Source organism: Nyctibius grandis, chromosome 7, assembly GCF_013368605.1.
Source record: "Nyctibius grandis isolate bNycGra1 chromosome 7, bNycGra1.pri, whole genome shotgun sequence".
Lineage (NCBI taxonomy): Eukaryota > Metazoa > Chordata > Aves > Nyctibiiformes > Nyctibiidae > Nyctibius > Nyctibius grandis.
In genome coordinates this window covers 33,436,029-33,454,462 of record NC_090664.1, presented here as the reverse complement: position 1 = coordinate 33,454,462, position 18,434 = coordinate 33,436,029, and the positions used below count along the sequence as shown (strand labels likewise).

At 41.3% G+C, this 18,434-nt stretch overlaps 1 protein-coding gene across 3 annotated transcripts in view; it reads left to right on the top strand.

Moving 5' to 3' along the window:
- Nucleotides 1-18,434, top strand: part of CDK14 (cyclin dependent kinase 14) — a 343,381-nt gene that overhangs the window by 203,773 nt on the left and 121,174 nt on the right. For all 3 annotated transcript variants that reach the window (XM_068405279.1, XM_068405281.1, XM_068405280.1), the window contains exon 11: nt 16,499-16,562. In XM_068405279.1, coding sequence (XP_068261380.1) covers nt 16,499-16,562 — 64 coding nt within the window. The remainder of the gene's footprint in view (nt 1-16,498; nt 16,563-18,434) is intronic.

The window sequence follows — 18,434 nt, the reverse complement described above, 5'->3', positions numbered from 1 at the left end:
TTGGTGTGCATCCATAGAACATGTTGCCTTAATTACTTAAAAAGAGGCCTTAATAATTTGGATGTTGGAGATCCCGGGCATTTTGCTATAGTCTTCTTTGGTCTGATGTCTGAGATATTTGGTTAATAACACTGCTATGCTGCTGGACTGGCTGGTTAGAATGTGCTAGTATTGCTCCTTTCACTTGGAAAGGGAGGGTAGAGATGAGGTCCTGCTGACCTCACTGCATCATATCGCTTTATCAACTGCTCAGCAGTTCAAAGCAGGGTAATAACTGTAGCCAGGTCAAATTCTCTTCTGTTTGTTTTATGGAGCTTTTCATGAAATCCCTGCAGTATCCTATTCTCTAAAAAAAAAAATAGATCAGTGAATGTAGCTGAAAACTAAGGATAGTGAAACACCTGTTTCTTACTAGAGTCATCTCTACTTTGGGCTTCATTTACTTCCAGTGAAACACACTTTCAGTGCAGCTTCCTACCACTTTTGCTTTATATTATCTTATTCTTGCTAATGCTTTCATGGTTTTGTTGCTTTTGCAGCCTTTTAACTAGCTTAATGATGACATCATGCTGCTTTTCTGCATTCCTCACATAGTCCAAGAGATCAGCTGTGCCTACACTGTTGAGAGGCTGATTTTTCTAATACTTTGGGTAGTTAGTTACCCTTATTTCATTGGTGTAACATCTCCCTTTCTACTAATTCAGTGAGATCTTTAAAATTTACCTCTGAAGTGTTACGCTTTGCCTTGTAATAGCAGCATTGCTCATGTTAAAGAATGAATGTAGTCATTTTACTGTTCTTGTATTGATCCCCCATCATTTTTCAGCCTTCATGTCGCCAGTATTTCAGGCCATGCATTTCTGTGGACCTTAATGTATTGTGGGTGGAGGATAAGAAACCCCAAAGAAACTCTCTTCTTTCTCTTCTTTTCCGTCATTATTGACAACTAGTGGTACTGAAGGTCTTTGTCATGTGTCTGTGCAAATTTTCTTTTCTGTATTTGCATATCCTATCTATTTATTTATCTATTTCCCCCTCTGGTTTGTTTGTTTTGTTTTGTTTTTCTGAAAAAGAGTGGACTGTGATATGCAGGTGTTAAGCAGCTCCATCTTTTGAGGATTTGCCTTTATTCATTCACACTTCATCATTGATTGTTTCAGTGCAAGCCCACTCAATTCCTTTTGGAGCTGTAAGTGGTACATTCTCCAAATCCTGCCCAGACCTCACAGCTCCCCTCTCCAGAGAGTAGAAAGGAGCGGTTCCAACAGCTCCAGGGAAGCAGTTCCCTTTTACCCAAAAGTGAGGCTGCAAAGAGCAAGGACTGCCACTGCAGCTGCCCTGCATGTGGCTTAGAGCAAGTTTAAATGGAGACAGGAGATGACTACACCCTAATCCCTCCTGCCTCATGTTTTTGAGAGCTTAGAAGTCACAGGCAAAGTTACTGGGTGCACTAAAGTCAAAGCAAACAAATGGGTTCACTGAAGCTGGGAGTGCAGCTGCCTCTTCCAGTTGAGCGACACTTGCTTTCACCTTCATTTAAACAAGCAAAATGAGAAGTCTTAGGCCACCTGCCAGCTGATTGTTAAAGCCACAGCTGCTAAATGAGCAATGGTTAAATCGCACAGTTCCCAGTTTTCAGAAAATTTGAGTCTCAGAATTTAGCGCACTTTCCAAACACACTTCTGATCTCTTCATTTTGGCATGTATCTTATGGTGTCAGGAAAATGAACCCATCCCTCTTACTGGACTTGCAAGGAAATGGGTAAAGAAGGTGTCAGAAAGGTAGATGCTGTAGCAAAGAATTCACTAGAAACTTCCAAAGTGCTCTGTGGTGAGGTTTGCTAGCTCACTATGCTGCAATGTAGGATATGGGTTCTCTTCAGCCACAGCTTCCCCATTGATCTTACTGTCTTCTGGATGAGAATGCGTATCTCCCTGGGATTCTGCCGCGACCTCACTTAGAATGTCTCAGCTGCTTTTATAGCTGGTGTCTCTCCATCAGAAGTAGGATGACATTTCCCACATTTTTAGAAAAAAAAATTTTCTGTACTACTAAGAGACTTCCGTTTTTCATTCTGCTTGCTCGTTCTGTTCCTATGATTCAGGAGGACAGTCAGAAGTATAAAACTCTTCCTTTTTTTAGCAGCAAAATACCGCTGTTTGGAATGAATACACCAAGCATCACGCTGTGGTTTGTTGTAGGAGGCACACTGGAAACTGAATCACTTGAAATGGATTTTTAGTGATAAGGTTAGACATTTTTAAGTGTGATTAGATTTGGGAATTCTGAAAGGTTCAGTGTAGGAATCAGCAGGATATTTGAGCATCCAGGAAGAGTGCTCTTATATCCACGACATATACCCAACACAATTGGAGCTCATTATTAATGCACTCACTGTTTCAGAAATATTGTAACACCTGGACCTGCACATTCTTCAAATGGCAGTGTGACTGTCTGCCTTCCTTTACTGCAAATTGAACAAATGGTTGCTTGAAAAAACTTGACAAAATACCCACTGCTTCACTGGGCTCCATGTGGCTGCATGAATCTATTCAAAATTGAGATTATTACAAGATCAAGACCTTAGTTGGCAAAACAAGGAGTTGGCAAACTTCTGGATGATCTGATTGGATTGTAGTATCATGCTGTTCTGTGATGCTGAGCACCAGCCTTAATATATAGGTCTCGGTATATGTTACTTCCCCAGAATTTTTAGGTGAGAAAAAGAATTTTCATTATTTTTTTTTTTCGTGGGTGAGCTCAGCAGCTTGGTTAGCCCAGCTATAATATTCTATCTGCCTTAGTACAACAGCTTTCCTCTTCACTGCAAATGTATTTCTGTCACATAAGCAGCTCACAAGCTTCTGTTGTGCCATGCGTATGCTGTTCCTTGTGCATAAAGAATGGCGAGTCCCGTTGTGGTGTCATAACAAAGCACACTCGTTCTCCCGATGTGTTGTGACTGGGCACCGGGCCAGAGACAAAGGCTTTCCAGTATCTGAGAAGTACAGTGTGCATCACTGTTTCAGAGTGGGGTTTTCCTCTGCAAAAATGTGGATTGGTTTCTATTAAAACCATTGGTTCAGGTCCTGGGGCGGTGATGATTCATATCAGAAATGGATGTGATCCCAGACATGCTGGCTTGTTCAAGTAGTTGTAGTTAAACAGTGGTATAGTGAAGAAACATCATTTTATTTTAAATAAAAATGTTTTCCTTGCTATTTCTATGACAATTCATAGGAAGATGCATGAATTTGGTCTGTTAATTATTTAAATAAGCTCTCCAGCTGAATGGCAGTTTTAAGCCCTTAAGTATCCTAATGCCATGGTGAGGCTTTGCCCATGCCAGTGAGACTGGACGCTGTGACACTCGGTAGGAATTTGTGTGTGTTAACTGTGCCAGTTTTATGGTCTTCAAAAAGACCATAAACCCAGCTTTATGATCCAAAAGCAGCATTGCTGTTCTGATAAGCCAGTGTTTCCAAAAAACCCTGTGTAGTACATACCTGGAATTCAAATGAGCCAGCTGCTGAGCCAGCACAGCAGGGCTTGTGGAAGTACATTTCATCAAAGCCTCCACAGGCTTTTGCCTTTTTTTTTTCTTTCCTCCCTTTTTCAGGTTAAAGAAAAAACTCACTAAAAAAACTTGCAACAAATCTTTAAAGAGCATATTTAGGAGAGGACTGTCTGTTTGGGTGGGTTATTCCAAAGCCTTTACAACACAAACAGGACAGGAAATCTGAAATGCAAAGTATACACATTTCTGTACGGAGTAAATCAGAGCAGAGTTTAAAGGATATGTAAATAAGCATGACTTGTGAGCCGAGGGGTCCTACTGACAGAAACTCGCTGTCTTTCTTCTCCTTTGCAGTGAAGAAAACCCTTCTGTTTGTTCCCAACCTGCTGTTTGTTCCCGACCTTCCAGCACAGAAATCAGCAGCAGCTGCTTCTTCGCATGTATTAACACCAAGATCTTCCTTGGTGAAATCATTCCCTCTCTGTAACCTTATTTGAGAGCTCACAAGCTCTGGCAACGCCAGAAGAGCAAACTTGCCTCCTTGGAGGAAGGGGGAGAAATCTGTTGAGGTTGGCTGTAGCCTTCTGTATGAGTTTTCTTCCCAGTCTTTTCCTGATCCACAGCTTCGAGGTCTACAAGCTTTCAAATTCTCTTCTCTTCTCACTAAGGATCAGTTTCCTCCTGTTGAGGTGCTTCATAGTTTCTGCAGCTCCAAAGCAGATATCAGAGACACGAAGTCTAGTTTAATGTCAGGACATTTTTTATTCTGATGATGGTATTGTTTGCTGATGGAAGGAGACTTCACAGCACAGGTCACTGGGAAAGCTGGAGGGACAGGTCCTCATTTCTGCTGCTTCAGCCACTTCAGCATGGAGCATCCCTCACAGAGGAGCCCTCTTTTCACTTTGGAGCTAAACAGTGTCTCCTTTTAGCATGTGCTACACTTTTTAATTAACTTGTAATTTGGCTAAATTGCTGCACGGTTGCACTGATTTGAGGGAAAGTGCAGTCTCTGTCAGGAGTTTGCCTTTTTTCCTTTTGCTGCTAATTTCAGATCCTCTCTCTACAGTATAGGCCCCTCTGTTTTCAAAATAAATCTGCCAAATCCTGTTTTCTTAATGTTTTTAGCAGTTGTCTCATTCACAGAAATTTTAGTAAGAATCACTAAATAAAAAAAAAAAGTTTCTTCCACTATGTGCACCTTTATGAAAGTTGTAAGTTACTAAAATAGGGCATTGCGATGTGCTGATTACCTGTAGGAAGAGGATGCTACAGCCCAGTACAAGTTATTTCACACTTGGCTTTTTTCTCATTGTGGAATTTAGATTACGTGACTCTGGTTTTGCTCTCTCTTCAATTTAGATTGGATTGTGGACATAATTAGTTTATAAAAGTCATCTAAAAGTTGACAGAGCTGCTTCTGTGATTCACAGTATAGTATTTATTTAGTAGGTCCTTTTCAAAATAAACAAAACTCTCACCTGATGGCCAGTTAAAGAAACTGGCATATCAAACCTCGGTAGTGCTTTGTTGTAAGGCTGGGGATTTCATTTAATCCTGTCCTGATGGTCTGCAGTGCTGGGCCTGTGATGATGCCTGCTCTGTTCCTCCTTCTCCTCCTCCTCCCAGCTGTTGTGCCCAGCTCGTGCAGAGAGAGTAGGTAGAGCCAGGCTCTGCGAAGGCAGACAAGTGTGTTTATGAAGTCTCTGGTCCCTGTTGTCTTCCTCATGTTAGCACAGTTGCAGTGCTGTCTCTGCAAGGGTACCTCAGAAAGGTGGCTGTGGTGACCATGGATATGAAGAGAACCGTGAGCTTTTTACTTGTGCTGCAAACAGTATGGAAACAGTGTTGGGATAAATGTAACTTTTCGATGCAGACAGCTACTCAAATATCATTTATATGCACAAAGTAAGGTTGGAAAAATCACATATTAAAAAGGTTTCCTGGCGAGACTTCTTTGTATTTTGCCTCTATGGGGAAAGGATGTCAAGAACAGATGGGTCCTTTACTATTTCAAGTACCTCATTTTTCATCCTTGACAGAGCTAAAGCACAACTATTAGTTGAACTCAATTTTTTTTAATTATTGTGCATCGTTAAAATTTTTCAGGAATGTTGATAGTAATTTCATATTTTGCTTCTCTTATCCATACTGGCACATTACCTAAATGTTTTTGAAGCCAGCTTCATCATAAATCACTCCTTATGCTCAAAGCAAGTGGTTTTATTACCCACGTATAATGGAATGATGATATTCCACTTCATGGCTGAAAGAGTCAGCCTTTTGCTGTAGGTGAACCTCATTCTTTTCTTACAGGTTCTTTTTTCACCTTAGAGAATAAGCCTCGGTAACTTCTGTTTTTTTCACAAAACAGCATCGCTTTGCATACAGCAGAAACAAGCTTATGGGGTTGGTGAGGAGGTGCCTTCTCTCTTTTTTTGTTGCTGTTGTGTCCTGTACTCATTGTCTGCGTAGCAGGTACTTCTTAGTGCTCTTGAAAGAATTTCATGCCTTGCTTTTTTTTTTTTTAAGACAATACTTATATCATTCCCAAAATAACTTGCAAAAGAAATACTCCAATCAGCTTGTTTTCTAACCAGCCTTGTTTTCTCTTAAATCCATCATTCTCATTTAATGTCCTGAATGAATGCAGATCACATTAAACGTATTCTGCTACACATTACCGTTGTGTGTATGAAATGGTCGTGATGAATTTCTTTTTCCTTCTACCATGTATCATTGTTTCAACTTTTGCTGTTCTTTCTAATGACTTTGATAGCATTTACAGGGACACAAGGAAGCAAAAATTACAACCTGTTCTATACATAAAATTAAAAATAAGAATTTGGGTGTCTGATTTTTATCTGTAAAGAATTCTGGGCTCTTGTTTAACACTTTTGTTCTGAAGAGGAATCACACAAGTTACGTTACTTCGTTTTCTGTATGCTTAATATGTTGCATCTCTATTTGGCTGGTGTTTGCTTTCTTACCTGTATGGGAATAATAAAGGAATATTTTTATGACAGTTGTCTGGAAAAAAAATACAGAAAGAGTTTTCTATGTAAGAAAAAACATCTTTACAAAAATACAGTTTTCAGGTTCTGAACGAGGCCTTTAGTATTTTCCACGTGGGATGGGACTGCCTCGATCAGTCTCACTTCAGTTGTTTTAAAATTGAATTGATGTGGATTCTTGGTTTAGGAACTATATGTAATTTTTGCCATTCATTTAATGAAGTAAGGCTTCCATATTTTACATCTCAAGGACAATGAACAGGCATGTGGTCTTTATTTTTCATGAATCCAAATAAATGTATTGTTGCCATCTAAGCTGATAGACATTTCTGTAGTGAAAAATGAGGTGACTTTTTCAATGCTGCTGGGAACAGTGGAACACCCACAACCTTCCCAAAGTTAAAATGTGTTCAGCCTCTATCTAACAAACATGTAAGGACATTATACAAACTGATAGATTTATTGTCCCTTATGGAAACAGAACTGCTAAGCTCCTGATGTGAAGAAATGACTGGTATTGAGGCAATTCCATTTCTGTCTCTATCTTTTGGATATTAAACTTGACACTCAGCTGTCATCTTTCATGCCCAGCAGAGAGCTGAAGGAAGCCTCGCTGCAGTTGTCAGTCAGCAGACTCTGAGTCAGCATGCATAGTACACAAATAGTTGCTGGATTTTTTTTTTTAACCTGTTATACTAAGACCAAATGCTAAGCTGAAGGATGAACTTTCTCCTTTGGTCTTCACTACTACATATACGTTGTGCTCAGGGACATCATGAGGTGGTAATACAGCACTTTCCCTGATTGTGGAAGAAGTGGTTAAGATCTACCTAACAGCAAATCCTCGGAAGGGGAATGCAGCAATAGTTGGATCGTCTGGGCAAATGGCTTAGCACCAGGAGAGACTGCAAGAGAGAGCAATCACGTAAGCTTCTCCTCCTCCAGACCAGATGGGACATTCCACGCTCAGAGGTGGCTCTGAGAGTGATGGAGCTGCCATAGTGAAACCCTGGAACTTGTACTGCTTCTCAAGAGCCAAATCTAAAGCAGTAATGTATTTCCTCTAACAAAAAGGAAAAGGACTCCTAGGTTTTTGACTTAAGTTGAAAGCTTCATTAGAAATGTATGTTTTGTGAAAATATAGCAAATTTTTGTTGAAAAACAGAACATCTGAAACTTCCAAATCTCACTCAAAAGAGGGAGATTACTGATTTCGAAATGGCTCTGCAATACTTATTCTCTTCCTCTTTTTATTAAGTTCAGTTCCTCAGACAGCTACAGTCTCCCATGGTACATCACAGGCAAGGACTCACTAAATGCTTTATGTTTTACCCAACAAATAGGAAAACCAGAACAGAAATCTTGACTATGCTTAAAAGGAAAAATAAAATAAGAAAACATTTTACATACAGCTTGTAACTTTTCCTAGTTAAAATTCTAGGGCATTTTTCATCAAAAACCTCTTTTTATTAAAGGGGAAAAAAAAAAAAGATGATTCACTTTCCTGACACTTTTTTGACTAAACTTTGTTTATTCCTCAAGTTGACCTAACTTGAAAAAACTTGAAAATTTCAGCCAGTTGCTTAGCCTGATTTCCATAAATGTTGTCTAAGGAAAGGCAGCTCATTTGCATGCTGATCTTGTTTTTCATTCTGCTCTGTTGCTACAAAACCCTGAATAATATCACAGGCTCCATGTTCTTTGTCTTCTTGAAGTCCAAACCATAGCCTTTCTTGAAGATCATCAGATCTAACAAGGGTTAAAGCATTATTACAGTAATACACAGCTTTGTATATTCAAAAGTTGTAGCGCAAATGGAAATGCTTGTTCTTTATTAATTATGGCAGCACTTGGGAAAGAGCTGGTGGGAAGGATTTGCACTGCTGCTCATCTCACAAGAGATTCAGATGACTTCTCTGGACAAATTGTTACCCAGAATGACCTTATTATGTGGCAGTAATAGGGAATGTTTTTGCATTCGAAGCAGAATACAGGACAACATGACTAATTGTGGTGATGGAGTGGCATAATGCTCACCGTAAAATAATGACTCCTTTGGACACGAGAAAGCACGTTAATTAGGGGAATGATGAGTCTTTGTAAAATCAGATGCAAAAAGCAAACAACTTTTTTCTTATATTAAAAAATTAAGGCAATGCAAGAGATCTTAATGGATTTTTGTTGCGTTTCCTGGGAAATCTTTCTGTGTCATGCTCATATATGGAGACTTGAACAGCAGGTTCTGTTTTCATAACTTTCTGCCAAACCATAACAATGTCAACTGGCAGTAAGGGTGTTTGGCCCTCAGTACCCTGATGTATTGTAAATCTGTTATTTTTGTATAAATAGATTTCTTATCCTACAAATTAGATGAGAATCTGATCCTGATTTTGAACAGCAAGTTTCAAATGAGAAGGTAATTTTCTATTGTTTGTTAGGGAATAACAGAGCCCAAAGTATTTTATGTTACAATTTTATGGAGTGTGGAACAGCAAAGTCCCAGTAGGTTTTGGAGTTTTCTTTACAGAAACCATAACCATCCTGGTCCTTGAAAAACATTAAATCCATTCCAAATTTGAGAATTGTAGATTATTCTTGTGTTAGTAATTCAATTTTAAAAATAGGATATCAAACCACGCAAGTTGAATGTTTACCTCACTGAGAAACAAATTATCAGTAGAGAAAGCAAACAAGTTAGTCTTATTTTTTTCAAATAACGCTCAATGGAAAATAAAAGCTTATTTCCAATATTAAGTTGGGGCTTGATTGCCATGACAGCGGTCATTATTTTCATGTTTTTGGAACATGAAAAGGAAAGAAATAGTGTTAAAATGTAGAAGAGAGAAAACTCGTGGTCGTGTGCTTGGGATCAGAAGTAAGTGGTGGACTCTGTACTCTGCCCCTCTCAGGTGGAAAACAGTAACCTAAATGAAAGGAGTGAGTGGAGGCAAGTTTATGGTCGTGGCAAAAGGCGAGTGCCCTCCTTGCCTACCTTGCCTCCACAGGTGCCTCTGAGAAATAGATATGAAGCCCTAGTGGAATACAGCCGGTCCAACGGGGATGTGGTGGAGAGGCAACCTATGTCAGAGGTCCCACCACAGGCAGAAAAACCTGACAGACATATAGCTACCTCCTCCACAAGGAAGAAGAGAAGAGTTTTAGTGGTTGGAGACTCCTTCCTAAAGGGAACTGAGGGCCCAATATACAGAGCTGACCCCCATCACAGGGAGGTCTGCAGTCTGCCTGGAGCCCGAATCAGGGATATCACCAGGAAACTCCCCAGCCTGGTGCAGGCCACAGACTACTACCCCCTGCTGATCTTCCAGACAGGTGGGGAAGAAGCTGCATCCCGTAGTCTGAGGGGGATGAAGAAAGACTTCAAGGCCCTAGGACGGTTGGTGAGAGAGTCTGGGGCACAAGTTGTTTTCTCCTCCCTCCTTCCATTTTCAGGTGATGACGTGGGATGGAATAGTAGGATTCTCTCCATAAATGCCTGGCTACGAGACTGGTGCTACAGGCAGGGCTTTGGGTTCTTTGATAATGGCTGGTTTTATAAGACACCAGACCTGACAGTAATACATGGGAAAGGCTTATGTCGTAGGGGCAAAAGGGTTCTGGGACAGGAATTAGCAGGGCTCATTTGGAGAGCTTTAAACTAGATTTGAAGGGGGATGGGGTAGTAGCTGGGCTTGCACCACTGGGGCAACGCTCTAGTGTTGAGGTAGACCAGGAGGCCTCCCATCCCCCTGGGGTGAAATCAGTGTGCTCAGCTTGTTCCCTGAAATGCCTGTACACCAATGCGCGCAGCATGGGGAATAAACAGGAGGAGTTGGAAATCCGTGTTCGGTCGGGGGGCTATGATTTAGTGGCAATTACAGAGACTTGGTGGGACACCTTGCATGACTGGAATGTGGTCATGGATGGCTATGTCCTGTTCAGGAAAGACAGGCCACTAAGGAGAGGTGGTGGAGTTGCTCTTTATGTGAGTGAGCAGCTAGAATGTATTGCGTTCTGTCCAGGAGCGAGTTGAGAGTTTGTGGGTGCGAATTAAAGGGCAGGCTGGCAGGGGTGATACTGTTGTGGGTGTCTATTACAGGCCACCGGATCAGGATGAGGAGGGTGATGAGGCCTTCTACAGGCAGCTGAGAGCAGTCTCTCAATTACAGGGCCTGGTTGTCGTGGGGGATTTCAACTACCCGGATATTTGCTGGGAGGCCTACTCAGCCAGCCATCCTCAGTCCAGGAGGTTCCTCCAGTGCATTGATGATAACTTTCTGATGCAAATGGTGGATGAGCCAACTAGGAGAGGAGCGCTGCTGGATCTTGTTCTCACTAACAAGGAGGGTCTGGTTGAAGCGGTGAAGTTTGAGGGCAGCCTTGGTTGTAGTGACCATGAGATGGTAGAGTTCAGGATCTCATGTGGCAGGAACAGAATAGCTAGCAGAATCACAACCCTGAACTTCAGGAGGGCCAACTTTGGCCTTTTCAGCAATTGCTAGGGGAAATCCCATGGGACAGGGTACTAGAAGGTAAGGGGGCCCAAGATAGTTGGTTAGCATTCAAGGACTGCTTCTTCTGAGCTCAAGATCAGAGCATCCCAGCAGGCAGGAAGTCAAGGAAGGGTACCAGGAGACCTGCATGGTTAAATAGGGAACTGCTGGGCAAACTCAAGTGGAAGAAGAGGGTGTACAGATCATGGAAGGAGGGGCTGGCCACTTGGGAGGAATATAAGTCTGTTGTCAGAGGATGTAGGGAGGCAACTAGGAAAGCTAAGGCCTCCTTGGAATTAAACCTTGCAAGAGAGGTCAAGGACAACAGAAAGGGCTTCTTCAAATACATTGCAGGTAAAACCAACACTAGAGGCAATGTAGGCCCACTGATGAATGAGGTGGGGGCCCTGGAGACAGAGGATAAAAAGAAGGCGGAGTTACTGAATGCCTTCTTTGCCTCTGTCTATACTGCTGGAGGCTGTCCTGAGGAGCCCCGGACCCCTGAGGCCCCAGAAGAAGTCAGGATAGAGGAGGAGTCTGTCTTGGTTGATGAGGGCTGGGTCAGGGACCAATTAAGCAATCTGGACGTCCATAAATCCATGGGCCCTGATGGGATGCACCCACGGGTGCTGAGGGAGCTGGCAGAAGTCATTGCTAGGCCACTCTCCATCATCTTTGCTAAGTCGTGGACAACGGGAGAGGTGCCTGAGGACTGGAGGAAAGCGAATGTCATTCCAGTCTTCAAAAAGGGCAAGAAGGAGGACAGGGGTAACTATAGACCCGTCAGCCTCACCTCCATCCCCGGAAAGGTAATGGAACAACTTGTCCTTGGTGCTGTCTCTAGGCACATCAAGGATAGGAGGATCATTAAGGGCAGTCAACATGGCTTCACCAAGGGAAAGTCATGCTTAACCAACTTGATAGCCTTTTATGAGAACATAACCCGGTGGATAGATGATGGTAAAGCTGTGGCTGTGGTCTATCTCGATTTCAGTAAAGCGTTTGACACGGTCTCCCACAGCATCCTCGCAGCTAAACTGGGGAAGTGTGGTCTGGAGGATCGGATAGTGAGGTGGATTGTGAACCGGCTGAAGGAAAGAAGCCAGAGAGTGGTGGTCAATGGGACAGAATCCAGTTGGAGACCTGTGTCTAGCGGAGTCCCTCAAGGGTCAGTACTGGGACCAGTGCTATTCAATATATTCATTAATGACTTGGATGAGGGAATAGAGTGCACTGTCAGCAAGTTCGCTGATGACACCAAACTGGGAGGAGTGTCTGACACACCGGAAGGCTGCGCAGCCATTCAGAGGGACCTAGACAGGCTGGAGAGTTGGGCAGGGAGAAATTTAATGAAATATAACAAGGGCAAGAACAACCCCATGTATGAGTACAAGTTGGGGACAGACCTGTTGGAGAGCAGCACAGGGGAAAGGGACCTGGGGGTCCTAGTGGACAGCAGGATGACCATGAGCCAGCAGTGTGCCCTTGTGGCCAAGAAGGCCAATGGCATCCTGGGGTGTATTAGAAGGGGTGTGGTTAGCAGGTCAAGAGAGGTTCTCCTCCCCCTCTACTCTGCCCTGGTGAGGCCGCATCTGGAATATTGTGTCCAGTTCTGGGTCCCTCAGTTCAAGAAGGACAGGGAACTGCTAGAGAGAGTCCAGCGCAGAGCCACAAAGATGATTAAGGGGGTGGAACATCTCCCTTATGAGGAGAGGCTGAGGGAGCTGTGTCTCTTTAGCTTGGAGAAGAGGAGACTGAGGGGTGACCTCATTAATGTTTATAAATATGTAAAGGGCAAGTGTCACGAGGATGGAGCCAGGCTCTTCTCAGTGACATCCCTTGACAGGACAAGGGGCAGTGGGTGCAAGGTGGAACACAGGAGGTTCCGCATAAATATGAGGGAAAACTTCTTTACAGTGAGGGTAACCAAACACTGGAACAGGCTGCCCAGAGAGGCTGTGGAGTCTCCTTCTCTGAAGACATTCAAAACCCGCCTGGACATGTACCTGTGTGATATGATCCAGGTAATCCTGCTCCAGCAGGGGGATTGGACTAGATGATCTTTCGAGGTCCCTTCCGATCCCTAACATTTTGTGATTCTGTGATTCTGTGACTATGAAAGGACAGTCAGGGCTAGGAGGTCACCCATAAAATAACAGCTCCTGGTGTTGATCCAGGCTGCTGTCTCTCCTGTATCTTCCACTTCCACTGTCTGCTGTAAGGTTAGACTTGTTCTCCAGCACTGGCTGGGTAACCAGTGGTTTGCTACAGCCAGGTCTCTAATATAATCAGTTAGATGCTAAGATGTTGCTAGTAGTTTGGTCTGGATAATCAGTCTTAACTGCTAAGGGGTGGTGTTTTGGAGTAAAAACAGAAGACTGTTGGGTTCTCCCTTCCTCCTCTGCTTTCCTTTTCCATGTTGGTCCCTTATTTCTCTTTTGTTAGCCGCAAAACAAAATCCTTCTCCACCGTGGTGTTACATGTGAACTTCACTTTGCTTTCTTTATAGCAGGTGTCAAAGCTCATTGCTTTGGGTTGCCTAATCCCACCTCGTCGAAATGGGATTGATTGCTGCTTAGAAGCATCACTTGCAAGGTGATGCTTACAAATCTATTTATGTTGACATATCCGTGGGCAGTGACTGTTTCATCTTATCCAAAACCACAGTCATTTCATTGCTGCCTTCTCCTCCTTGTTTGTTGATTGATAGTCACATACTGTGAATTTCTGTATTGTACATGTTAAAAATTGTGTGGAAGAAGGATTATCTTTATAGTGTTTGTACAATGTATTAAAATACAGTGTCTGGATCCTTGGCTGAACTACCAAATGCCCCTGTCTTAAAAAATGGTAGGTATTTAGTTGACAGAAAACCCTAGTTGTTGTTAGCCTGAATGCTACCCGTGACAGAAGGTATAAATACTGTGGCTGTTTTGAGTACTCCAATGCACAAAACTTGTTTGTAGCTGGCTCTTAAACACTGTAGCAGCAGATGTGCTGGAATATTATTAAAGAAATGGATTGGAAAACTAGTGAAACAAAAAATTGTGAGTCACATAAGATTCATTACAAAAGTGATCTCCCATTAAGCCCTCTGTTACTGGACCTGATGTTACTTTGAAAATCAGAATAATCCATTTCTTAGCTTCAAGTCCTACATTAAATTGGTCTGATAAATATTCTAACTTGGACTGGAAGTTTCAGATTTTGTTAGATGGTTTTAATATTCATCTGTACAGTGCCTTATCTACCTATGTCTAATCTAAAATAAGAGACGATTAAGAACATATATTTGGAAGAATGTGGCTAATTTTCATGTATTCATAACGTTTCATGAGAGAATATACCTTTGGTTTGCTAAGAGGGGTTGCGAAGTTGAGGACTATATTTCTGAATTTAAACTGAGGATGCAAGAATCTCTGTTTTTAATCCACGGGCTCCCTCTCCTGGTCTGGAAGGTGCTTGGCACCAGGAGCTTGATAAATACAGAAGCCAGGTGAAAGTTTTTTGCAAAGTGATTTAATCATGACATAGTGCCAACGGTGTCTCCTAACTTCTATGTTTAATGAGAGAATTGTGCTCTCCCTAATAGCAATAATGAAATTAATATTGGTGTTGTGATGAATCAGGGCTGCAGGGCCAGGTTTATCTTATTCAAATGCCGATTAACACAAGTGTCACAAGAACTGAAAGCAATGTCCTACAAACAATATTTACAAATAAAATCGGTGAACTTGCATATCCAAATGACCACATGAACACATACTGTCTAATTGCGGTGATACTGTAGTCTGTTTCTCTGACACCTTGGTGCTCTGCTTTAACCTCCTTCTGGTCATACTACATCTAAGTTGGACTATTTGCTTATTGTATGTAATAGTGGAGAAAGATGATTTTTGCATTAATATTCTTAGATTAAAAACACATTAGTGATATAAATTGCTTAACAAACTTGAGGCTCTAGAGTAATAAAGCACACCTTGTAGGTAAGAATTGTATCTATCTAAGAAGTCACTTCTGCCTCAAGTTTTTAAACCAGTTTCCAAATTTTATGAAATAAATTTCAGGCAGAGATGAAGAGAACTTTTTTGTGTTTTTAGCTTCCCAGTCTTGCTTATAAGATTTTTTTTAAGCTTGAATTTATCAACATGAACAAATGTTTACATAGCTTAAGAAGTGCAACAGATATTCTGGAGTGGTCCTTCATTTAGTGCTCTTAATGCATATGTATATTGCAGCAGACACAATAAAAAAAAAATCTCTTCAGCTCCAAATGATTGGGAATAGATACTTGGACCAAAGATTTTCACACCAACTTTGTGCTTATTTTGGGCTGGTGTAAGTAAGTGATCACAGAATATCACAGTAACTCAAGATATGCAGGTCCAAAAGATTTATTCAGAAGATCTGTTAGGGGCAGGGCTGTCAGGGGGTTTTGTATGTTTGTGACAATGCAAAACAAGCACCAGACTGATGTGGAATGGTTTTACTTCAGAATATCAGCCTTTTATTCCAGGGCCTGAGCTTATAACAAATATTGAAAACAGTCCCTAGCATTTTTGTTGATGGGAGAAATTCGGTGTAAATTTGTGACAAGGAAGATCCCACTGGTGAAATACCAAATTCCACAACTCATTCAGAAATGCATTTGTAGAGCTGCTACTTTAGGTGTTCCTTTTGGCTCCACTTAAAGTAAGCATTGATAGTTATGTCTCATGAAGCAAAAACAGGTTTGGGAGAACTAATTATAGCAGTTCTCTCAATTTATTTATTATTTGTGCCAAAGACACAGGGAGTGAACTTTTCATGTGAGCAGACGATATAAGATGCACTTGAGAAGTGTTGAATACTTCGCTGCTGAAAGTTGGTCCAATTTACACTGCAAGAAGGAGGACAGTTGAAGTGAATAGAAACAAAGCTTAATGCATGGGTCAATAAAGTCCTAAAAATTTACTGGTTTTATGTATACTACATTCACTTAAAAGGACAACTGTTGTCTTGTGCTGTGCATTCTTTTTCATGCCATGCTCTTGGTCATCTGCTTCACCATCTGTGCAAATCTTCTATCCTAGCATCTATTAGGTATCTGTTCATCTTATTTAAGTTTACAGGGATTGAAATTATTTCTGAGCTAAAATATCTAGCCTCTGTAACACCAGTGCTCTGAGATACGACACTGGTCGATGGAAAGTAGCTTTAATGTGTATTGGTTAAATAGGCAACCTGACAGGAACACAGCACTGTTACGTGCTTTACTGGCTCCACCTGTACCTTGAAACAATGGTAGTCATTTAACTTTTTGTACCCTCCTCTCCCCCAAAATTAAGCCTATTTAAAGTTTAGATTGTAAGGTGCATTGAGCTTACAATGAGGAGTGGCTTTATACAATGCTATGACTTATTAAGTCTTTTCCATTAAAGCAATGTGTTTTTTTCTTGTTTTTTTCTTTCTTTTTTTTTTTTTTTTTAATGCACAGGTACTTGGAACACCAAACGAAGATACATGGCCTGGAGTCCACTCTTTACCCCATTTCAAACCAGGTAGGTTGAAGTACCAAGTTCAGCCAAATTCTCTTTCTGGAGATACAGAACACAAGTAATTACATCCCCTGCCCACAAGCTTCAAAATGACCTGGTACGCCGTGCACGAACCATAATGCACTTTTTCTAGCTGCTTACTTTTGATTGTGCTCGGGGTGGGGGTTTTCTTTTGTTTAATTTCTTTTGCATTTTCTCCTATTTATTACAGTATGAGCCCTGACCTGCTTGCATTCCTCAGCCACTGAATATCATACTTTTCAGATTGCTGGTAGGCTGATTCCTGATCAATATTACTTTTCCACAGAACACCCTGAACTTTGAGGAATACTAAAGGAAACTAAATAGTAGAGAAAAGACTTTTTGAAGGCTGAAGTTACTACTACATCATTTGTTAGTACCTTTCTACAAAGGTTCAGTTTTTTAATATGCATTGTACTTGAAGTTGTCATATTCTACAACCGTTCTTGAAAAGCTCTTTCACCATCTGATACCTTTGTGTGAGAAGGAGAAGTTTGTTCACTACAAGCTAGAAATCCACGGTCAGCTCCATTATGCTATATATGTATGTATGCATATATATGTAATATATATAGTCTTGTAAACTTTTGAGTGGGCATCTTAGAAATACTGGTTTTTAAACATGCCAAGCGGGCGAATGAGTAGGAGACATGCTGGCTAGTGGGGGTGGTGAAATATTGGAACTAATTGTCCAGAGAGGTTTGACATCTCCATCCTGTTCAAAACCTGACCAGATGGGGCCTGAGTAGCCTGAACTTGTTGGACCTGCTGTGAGTGGGTTTGAGCTAGGTGGTAAAGAGAAGGTTACTAGATGCTTTCAGATGAAGCACTTAATTGGCTCCCAGTATATTTTACTAGGATGAGTCATCAGTTTATAACCATATGACTAGGTCTGTGAGTGACAGAATTGACCCAGAAATCCAATTTCAGATGTTTTTGTCCTTGCAGGCCTAAGGTTTCTCAGTAAACTCCTGGTTCTCCTTTACTGTAGATTATAGTTCCTTCAGTTTTTGTCATAAACTGTGACAACCTGGCATCCTATGTCATTTAAACCTAATTTCCAAGTCATCTTATAGGTTGGACATAAAGAAGAAGATTCCCTTTTCATTCCAGCCTGTCCTGTTTGTCAGATCTGCAGGATCATAGTGGCTTCTTTGGGGCAGCAAAGAGGGAGGAGAAGGGGCAGAGGAGCTGAAAAGGACAAAGAGATCTAGGCAGCTCTCAAAATAAGATAGAGAAACAAATATATTGTAGGGCTTACCCTGATAGTAACACAAAGCTTCGAGGAAAGGGAAGGCAAACAGCTTTCTTGCACATTGCTTTTCAGTCTCTGTCGTAGTGGTGTCTTATTGCTGTATAGTGAAATCACTCTCTACTGAATTAGTAGGACTTCTTTAACAAGTACAGCTTTTCACTGAAATGCTAAGAATACTACAGTGTTCTTCCCTAAATCAGTGTGTCACTAGGTTTACAAGCTTTTGTGTTTCTCATTCTTGGTACTGATTAAAAGGTGAGCATATACACAGAATCCTTCCAGAAATATAGTAGTTTTAAACAGCAGTCCAAAGGCATTGTTTTTATCCAAGAATAGTAAAGAGAAGGAGGAAACCTGGAGATGTCAGTGAGTGCTCTTTGGGTTTGTTCTTTTTATTCTTCTGTGTGATACAGAAAAGTTTTGAACAGTAGATGGCAGCCAAGAATTTTCCTGGTTTCAATTTTCTGTTTGGCTTCCAAGTGTGTTAAGGGATGTGGGTTTATTACCACAGAACATCAGGAAATTAATACACAGTAGGCACTTCATTAAATCTAATTTTTATACAAGCATTGTGTTAGACTTGCTTTTATTTTCTCTGT